Source organism: Notothenia rossii, assembly GCF_949606895.1.
Source record: "Notothenia rossii genome assembly, contig: scaffold_335, whole genome shotgun sequence".
NCBI lineage: Eukaryota > Metazoa > Chordata > Actinopteri > Perciformes > Nototheniidae > Notothenia > Notothenia rossii.
Genome location: NW_027639658.1, coordinates 29,993 through 39,722, shown reverse-complemented (window position 1 = coordinate 39,722; position 9,730 = coordinate 29,993). Strand labels below are relative to the sequence as shown.

The window sequence follows — 9,730 nt, the reverse complement described above, 5'->3', positions numbered from 1 at the left end:
GGGCGGAGCAGGACCTGCAGGTTCCTGAGCAGCAGGACGCAGGGCTGCATGGCTTCAGCCCGCTGAAACACCGAGCTGAGCTTCACCTCCGAGGCTGCTGGGGTGTCAGCACACACACTCACACAGTCCACCTGCACACAGGACAACAGGAAGTGTAACCATAACAACGTGCAACAACAGTCACACACACACACTCACAGTCCACCTGCACACAGGACAACAAGAAGTGTAACCATAACAACGTGTAACAGTCACACACACTCACACAGTCCACCTGCACAGAGGACAACAGGAAGTGTAACCATAACAACGTGCAACAACAGTCACACACACACTCACAGTCCACTTGCACACAGGACAACAGGAAGTGTAACCATAACAACGTGTAACAGTCACACACACACACTGTCCACCTGCACACAGGACAACAGGAAGTGTAACCATAACAACGTGTAACAGTCACACACACACTCACAGTCCACCTGCACACAGGACAACGGGAAGTGTAACCATAACAACGTGTAACAACAGTCACACACACTTACAGCAAGTGAGGGAAATGTTAAGGTAATAAGCTTCATTTATTTAGAAAATCCAGCTGTTTCTTAATGTAGATATGCTATTATCAGAGGGATGATAAATCAAAAACATATTTATGAGTAGCTAATCTGATACATTTAATGCTTTTATATATATTTAATAATCATTTACAACTCAATGTTTAAAAAAAACCTTCTTTACTATAAATACTTTGAGAAATACACCTTATGTTTGAATATAAATGCCCATCTAGTCACACATTATAATATATTTAGTTACAATTTTGACCTACTTGTAATTTAGTTATATTTTTACTCTTCTGTGTAATTCTTTGTGATAAAAACAAATATTATACACAATCTTGAGTGTGAAAAATGCCATTGTGCCCAATGAGTACTTGCACTTTTGAAACTATGCAACACAGTAACATTTCTTATAAAAAAATTCTATATTTACGAATAGATTACTCTTTAAAGACTGGAAAACTTATAATAATCGGATTAATAGGAGGAAGAATAAAAAAGATGAAGAAGGCTGTCTTACCTTCAGCAGGTGGAGGTTCAGTCTCCGACTCGCTGCGCTGACTGCTGTCATCTTCCCACTTCCTGACGGGCCGTGAAGGAGGACGGTGCAGCCGGGCAGAGAGCTGCTACAACCACACAGAACAGTATCATTACATGACTACATGTCCCATCATGCCTCTCTCTATCACACTTCCTGTCAGAGCTGCAGACGGACAGTTACCTGTGGTGCAGGTGAGGGAGGACGATGCTGCTGAGGAGCTCCACCGTCCTGAGGAGGCCCGGAGGAGAGAGGCTGCTCCACAGAGAGGAGCCCTCCACTGAGAGGGGGGGGGCCGCGCTGCTGGTGGACGCTTGCTGAGGACACACACACACACACATTCAGTGACACAGCTGTCAAAGACACAGGCTGCATTGGAATAATCAAAACAATCTTCATGAATCTTCTCCTAATTATTTTTTTCCCTAAAAAAGGAAACAGAAAACATCCTGATGAGGGTAAAGAAATATCTGAATAATAATTCATGAGGACTTGAAAAAAGATAACAAAGGTTTACAGAATCCCACGGTTCTTACACGACTTTGAAGGGATGTTTAGCAACTTTATTTAGAACGCATTGAACATTAGTAGGCTAAACAAACAAACAAACACAACCAACTTTAATTAACAATTAAAGTAAGGGCCTGTACTGTGAAAAACTTTGAAAAACAAACTTTAAAAAGTGATCTGCTGAGTACAATAAAGAGCAACAAGTGATGTTCTTAAAGGCCAAATGTTGAGTTGCTTTAAATGTTGCAGACGCATGAATATAGGATTATCTCCTTTTCTTTGTTAGGATGCTGCAGTGTATCCTATGAGTGACGGAAGCTTTGAAGCACATGTCCTTAACATTTAGAGATAATTAAACCAGCTCTTAAAATGCCACTAGGGTTTTTGCAGGTTATTTCGCTGAGTCAGAAACTTGACTAAGCAAACAATACTATTGAACTGCAGCCACACACACTGACAGGAGGCAAAGGGTCAAAGGTTACCATGTAGAGAGAGGTGTGTTGTCTGTCAGCCAGGAGAGCTTCTCCCTCCTCTTCATCCTCTTCTTCTCTCTCTGCAGACGAACATACCTTCTGCACTCTGAAGTACAGCACCGGACACCTGCCGGAGGTCAAAGGTTGCACTTAGGTCAACACGTCAACAGTTAAAAGATTTTTTAAATAATTAACTGTTTATTCTCAAATTCAAATGTCATAAATGTCCGAGGCAGTTATTAAGACATCACTTCATTAACTCAGATTAACCTAACCAACAATAATAACATTTGTGTCTCTACAGAATAATCTTGTTCATGTCAAGCTGAACACGCTGACAAAGCAACATGTCATACATTATCACATGCATGTCCTCTGTGGTCTTCAGCATTCTGGTGAACATCATGTATTCGTGGATGAGTGATCCGTACCTGTGTATTCCCTCTGAGTTGTTCTCCAGCAGGTCTGGATGGTTTTCAGCACGAACGGTCAGGATGTCTCCCTCTGAAACCAGCCTGCAGAGAGAGAGAGGACACTCAGAGGAGAAGTGTATAAAAAGCATCCGATAATAATAATTATTATGATTTAGTATCTAAATACCAAAGCTGTCAGGCTGACCTGGGCGTGCTGAAGTGTTCAGACAGCACCGTGTCGTAGCAGCTGAGGCTGTTGTAGAGCGGGGAAACCACTGGCTGGACGTGAAGCTCGCTGGAGAACGCAGGAGAAGCTGAGCGACAGAAGCTGTGAGAGTGCGGACCGCCGGGCACAGGAGGAGAGGGTCTCCACCTCTGAGAGGACCGGACACAACATGTTATTAAAGGGGGAGAGGCTGAGATAAAGTAGTGACTAGAAAAGGGGACTCTGCATTTCTTCTGTTGGAAATAATTCTGGGGAAATTAACATTTTCACTTGTTGACATACATTTTAAAATAATATGCCTTTAGCGAATATTGCACCCGTGCGCTGCCCACTGCTCCTAGTACTAGGATGGGTTAAATGCAGATGTCAAATGTCACTGTGTGTGCTGTGTGCATGTATGTGTGACCATTAAAGAGGGTGTCATCCTCCAATTCTATCTATCTATTTATCCATATTGCTTTTTGGATAGAATTCAGATGAATTGTTGAGCGCTGGTCGAATCACCTTCATCCTCAGAGTGCAGATGCTCACGGGGCTCACGTCTCCTTCAGTCATGTTGAACCACAGAGTTGCTGATATGAAACCGACTTCCTCCTGGTTCTGCAGATCTGGACTTAGTGATGGATCCAGCACCAGCACAGAGACCAGCCTCTGTCTGCAGACCCCCCCCCTAACATCAGCTGTTCTGCAGGAACCGCCCGGCCGCGACAGCTTCACCCACTCCTGGTTGAACAGCCCCAGCCTGAGGAGCAGCTGTTTGCTCACGAACACACAGCTGTCCACATCCACAGCGACCCCCTGCTGACCTTTGACTCCCCGCCATCGCTGAGTGTCCACCACCCGGACGTCCAGCCTGCACTCCAGAGCCTGCAGGACGCCCGAAAACCCAGAGCCCAGCAGCTTCCTGTTGTCCAGGAGAGAGAGACCGCCTCCGAGGCCGTCAGCGTAATGAGCGAAGTCCGACACGCACAGTCTGAGCGGTCTGATGAGATAAGGTACAACTTTATTTAACCCCTTAATTCAGGCGTTAATAGAAGCAAAAGTGTCAGAATGGAAAACAGGGTTCACACAGGGTAAAAATAAAGATAAAATAGAATACAAATTAAAATAAAGTGATAAATTAGGACGAATTTCATTTCACTGTAGATGTTATTGTTGTTATGTTTTTTTCTTGTTCTGTAAAGTACGTTGGGCTGCTTTGTGCATGAAAGGGGTTATACAAATAACGTTTATTATTATTATAAAGTAACTATTAAAACAAGATATCACAGTAAAAAGTTGTGCATTTGTATGAACATGTTAAATATATTTACATAAGCGTGCAGGGTGGGGGGGCGGCAGGGGGGTCCGGGGGGTCCCAGCAGTCAGTCAGAACCAGAGAGGTGTCGGCCGTGATCCGTCCCTGGGTGACAGGACTGCACTCCAACACCAGCAGCTCCATCACCTTAGGAAGAGGGGGGGGGGGAATCAAAACACCTTATTAAAACAGCGGTTCTGGTTTCAGGATTAACTTCATGTTTACAATTAAACTAAGGAATGCAATAAGAATAAGACAACATGTATTAAAAGTTACTAAACTATGTTTTATTTAAAAAACAGGTGTCTGATTTGTATCAAAAACACTTTTGTTTTTTTGTCATGTTCACATGACAGCGTTTTTGATTATTATCAGTTTTCATCAAAAGTTGCAATTTCTTTTAAAGGATTTTTTTTTCTCATTTCTCAAAAATGTCTAACTTATATAATTCAAAAACATGGAGCTGAAGAAGTTCAGATTCCGACTTGTAGATGAAGAATAAATAAAGTTATAAATCCCCTGGTCTCTCACCTGTCCCGGGTCCTGTCCCGGGTGTATGGGGGGCAGCAGCAGAGGGTCTCCCTGCCGGGCAAGCAGACACTGTCCCGGGCTGCAGAGCTCCAGCAGCCCCTCGGTGAACCTCTCTCCTCCTGCCCAGAGGAGAGTCTGTCTGCTGCGGGCTCCCAGCACCACTCTGTTCAGGGAAACCGGCTCCATGGCCCGGATAGTCCCGGTGCTCCCGGCCCTCTGGAGCCCGTGGTGCTGCAGGAAGAGCCGGCTGGTGAAGAGCCGGACCCGGGTCTTGAACTCGGGTCTGGGGGAACCAAGAGTCTCCTCCTCGGTGGTTGGGTGGAGGCGCAGTAAAATGCCCGGTTTACAGGAGCCCTGAGGCGGCTGCGGGGTGAAGAGGACGGTTGGTGGGTCGCTGTCATTCTGGAAGATCGAGTCCAGGTGAGATTGGAAAATCAAAACATCCAGAGGACTGAGGTGAGAGGGGAAAGTTTCCAGGCAACACAACTCCACCTGCAGCGCCATGTTGGACCTGCGTCATCACTGCTTCTTCTTCATGGCTTCCTGGGGGGTCAACACTGCCACCCGGTGGATGAACAGGGTACTACATACAGTTTATAATTATTATTAATTTATATGAGATAAATACAAATAAATATTTATTTATTTTATGTATTTATTTTTAATTTAATATAATTATTTGTAAAACTAATATTGCAGGTAAGTCGATGGTCAATGGTAGTCAAGGGTGTAACTTTGGTTTGAGAAGTGGGGGGGGGACACAAAACAGGAGGTCCTCTGCAATGAAACATTTTCTCGATTTAATTACATTTCCTGCCTTTCTACAAATATATTAGGGACTGCTGTTAAAAAAGAAAATCATTGATTAGCGGTGCTAATCAATGATTATCTTTTCAATCATTTCAGCAAGTTATTCCTACTCACATCTTTACATTTATACATACATTTACAATAATTTCTCATCTTCAATCACCTCTCTTCATTCTCATAGTTTTTCAAAAAAGTGTTTCTGTACATCCTTTTAAACTGAATTATGCTTGTGCTTTGTTTAACTCCTGCTCCAAACCATTCCATAAAATCACCCCACAGATTGTTATACTCATACTTCTCAGAGTTGTTCTGACCTTGAGTTGTTTCAAATGTAGATTTCCTCTCAAATTATACCCACCCTCTCTGTCTACGAACAATGTTTTTAATTTCCTAGGAAGTAGATTATGTCTTGCTCTGTACATGATTTGTGCCGTTTTAAATTTAAACAGATCAATGAACTTCAAAATGTGTGACTTCAAAAATAATACGTTAGTGTGTTCAAGATATCTAACATTATTGATAACTCTTATAGCCCTTTTTTGTAATGTGCATAACGGCTGTAGGTTGGTTTTGTACGTGTTTCCCCAAATTCTACACAGTAAATCAGATATGGCAATATCAGTGTGTTATATAGAGTATACAATGAGTTGTAGTCCAGAATGTGTCTGGCTTTTCCCAATATTGCGATAGTTTTAGCCAGTTTTGCTTTTACATGAGTGATATGAGGCTTCCAGCTGATTTTGTGGTCTAAAACCACACCAAGGAACTTCATTTCATATACTCTTTCTATGTTTATGTTATCTAGTATTAATTCCACCTGTGGATTTGTTTTATGTTTTCCAAATAACATAATCTTTGTTTTGCTTATATTTAATGATAATTTGTTTGTGTCAAACCAATGTTTTACTCATTTATGCTGTTATCACTTCCATTAGCTCTTTCAAATTGTCACCGGAACAAAAAATATTAGTGTCATCTGCAAATAAAATTAATTTCAATATATTTGATACTCTGCAAATGTCGTTGATGTATATTATGAACAGCTTTGGACCCAACACGGACCCCTGAGGTACTCCACAAGTTATGTTCATGTTTTTTGATTTATGTTCACCAATTTCAACAAATTGTTGTCTGTTGCTTAAATAATCTCTCACCCAGTCTAATCCCACCCTCTGATGCCATACCGTTCCAGTTTTATCAGTAAAATATTGTGATCTATGGTGTCAAATGCTTTTTGTAAGTCTATAAATATTCCCACTGCTTGTTTTTTATTGTCCATGCAGTTTGCTATTTCCTCACTTAATTCCATTAGTGCCAGCTGTGTGATTACTTAAAAAACTATGATTTATTTGAAGATTTTCAGTCTGGCTTTAGAACACATCATAGCACAGAGACAGCTCTGGTTAAAGTCACAAATGACATTCTAATAGCCTCAGACAAGGGACTTGTCTATATTCTTGTTTTGCTCGATCTCAGTGCTGCATTTGATACTATCGACCATGATATCTTATTGCAAAGACTCGAGCACTTAGTTGGCATACAGGGAACTGCTTTAGGCTGGTTTAGGTCCTATCTATCTGAACGCTCTCAGTTTGTACGTGTCAACGATGAATCTTCCACGCAAACCAAAGTTAGCCATGGAGTAACACAGGGCTCAGTGCTCGGACCTATTTTGTTCACATTATATATGTTTCCGTTAGGCAATATTATAAGGAATCATTCTGTAAACTTTCATTGTTATGCGGATGATACTCAACTATATTTATCAATCAAGCCTGATGAAATTAATCATCTAAATAAAATTCAAGACTGCCTCAAGGACTTAAAAACGTGGATGACCTTACATTTTTTTATGTTAAACACGACCAAAACTGAAGTTATTGTACTTGGCCCGAAGAATCTACGAAACAAATTATCTAAAGATATACTAACTATGGATGGCATTAATTTGGCCTCCAGTGAGCCTGTAAGGAATCTTGGTGTTATATTTGATCAGGATTTATCCTTTAACACCCACATAAAATCAATTTCAAGGACCGCCTACTTCCATCTACGTAACATTGCAAAAATCAGGCATATCTTGCCTCAAAACGATGCAGAGAAACTAGTCCATGCATTTGTTACTTCTTGGCTGGATTATTGTAACTCCTTATTATCAAGGTGTACCAAGAAGTCAATCAAGTCGCTTCAGCTGATTCAAAATGCTGCAGCTGGTGTACTAACCAGAGTTAGGAAAAGGGACCACATTACTCCTGTTCTGGCTGCCTTACACCGGCTCCCTATAGAACACAGGATAGAATTTAAAATTCTTCTTCTCGCCTACAAAGCCCTTAATGGGCAGGCGCCATCTTACCTTAAAGAACTCATTATACCCCACTGTCCTACTAGGGCATTGCGTTAAAAAAAATGCAGGGTTGTTGGTTGTTCCTAGAGTCTCTAAAAGTACAATGGGAGCCAGAGCCTTTTCTTATCAAGCTCCACTTTTGTGGAATCAGCTTCCAGTTTGTGTTCGGGCGGCAGACACCCTATCCGTTTTTAAGAGTGCGCTTAAGACCTTCCTTTTTGATAAAGCTTATAGTTAGGGCTGATTAGATTCAGCCCCTAGTTTTGCTGATGTAGGCTTAGTTTGTCGGGGGACATCTTACTTCTTCCTTCTCCCTGTCTATACCTGTGCACTCTCATGTTCCGATTAACCCAGCTTCCCCAAATGTCTTTCTTTTTGGTGTCTATATACGCCGGGATCCGGAGTCATGGATGAGCCTGCGGTCCTATGTCATGGATCGCGAGTCCTGGATCTTGAGTCGTGGCTGTGGTCCTGGATCATAAGTCCTGGATGGATATCCTCGTGGATTCATCTTCCTATTATACACACATGCATTTCCAAACATTTGGACTACCTATGTTGCAAATGTATTATCTTTTCAATTTACACACGGCATCTATTGCACGTCTGTCCGTCCTGGGAGAGGGATCCCTCCTCTGTTGCTCTCCCTGAGGTTTCTCCCATTTTTCCCTTTAAACTGTGGGTTTTCTCTGGAAGTTTTTCCTTGTACGATGTGAGGGTCTAAGGATAGAGGGTTTCGTATTGTCATACTGATATTCTGTACAAACTGTGAAGTCCACTGAGACAAATGTAACATTTGTGATATTGAGCTATATAAATAAACATTGATTGATTGAGTGCCATAGATGTTGATCTATCTTTCCTGAATCCATATTGACTGTCGTCCAAAAGATGATGTGTTTCCATGAAACTGTCAAGTCTTTTTGTAAAAAGCTTTTCAAGGATCTTGGAAAACTGAGAGAGCAATGAAACAGGTCTGTAACTTGTGTAATGGTGTTTATCCCAAGTTTTATATAATGGTATAACTTTTGCTATTTTCATTTTATTTGGGAATTTACCAGATTGAAAAAACAAGTTAAAGAGATGAGTGAATGGTTCTGCAATTTCTTCAATAATGTTTTTTATTATAACCATATCAATATTATTTCAATCGGTCGAGGATTTTCTTTTACATTTTCGCACATTATCTATGATTTCTTTTTCTTCGACTGGTGTGAGGAAGAAGGAGCTATTGTTTTCATTCCAGAGGTCCGTATCTTCCCCTTTAGTTGTTTCTACGGTTTTAATTTTTTCTGCCGGATCTGGCCCCACATTTACAAAGAATTCATTAAAACCATTAACCACATCTTCTGTATTATTAATAACATTATTTTTGTCCACAAAAAACTCAGGGTAACCAGAGCTTTTTGCTCCATTTCTAATGACACTATTAAAAAACTTTCCATAAACCTTTCATATTATTCTTATTATTCTCTAATATTTTATTATAGTATTATTTTTTACATATCCTCAGAATATGGGTTAATTTATTCTTATATCTTTTATATTTATTTTCTGCTTCTGAAGTTCTATATTTTTATGAATTGTCTATATAGTGTATTTTTCTTTTTGCAGGCATTTTTTAGGCCATTAGTGATCCATGCACTGTGAGTTTGTTTGTGTCTCTCTCTGCATTGTTTCACAGGACAGTTTTTGTCATAAAGTGCTTTAAAGATGTTTAGAAATTCATCATAGGCCTTGTCAATATCGTCTCTCTCATATACTACCCTCCAATTCTGCTTTAGTAAGTCATTCTTAAATGCAATTATGTTATCTTCAGTTCTCAATCTTTTGTATTTGAAATGGCTGGCGACTTTCGGTTTCTTAGAGCTGCAGTGATAGACAATAAAAACAGGTAAATGATCACTTATGTCACTATATAATAGTCCGCCTACTGTATTGTTTTCCACAATGTTTGTGAATATGTTGTCTATTAATGTAGCAGAATGAGAAGTGATTCTACTAGGTCTGGTAATTTTAGGATAC

General features: G+C 40.6%; 1 protein-coding gene across 1 annotated transcript; it reads right to left on the bottom strand.

The window, feature by feature from the left end:
- Positions 1-5: 5 nt before the first annotated feature.
- Positions 6-9,728, bottom strand: LOC307027550 (peroxisomal ATPase PEX6-like; the record flags this gene model as incomplete). The annotated part of the gene is made up of 9 exons (XM_079695823.1): positions 4,552-9,728; positions 4,037-4,167; positions 3,228-3,705; positions 2,703-2,872; positions 2,516-2,599; positions 2,094-2,211; positions 1,285-1,418; positions 1,084-1,189; positions 6-131 (listed from the first exon to the last, which is right to left on the bottom strand). Coding segments are annotated over exons 1-9 (1,851 nt in total), but the record flags the coding sequence as incomplete, so codon positions are not given.
- Positions 9,729-9,730: the final 2 nt, after the last annotated feature.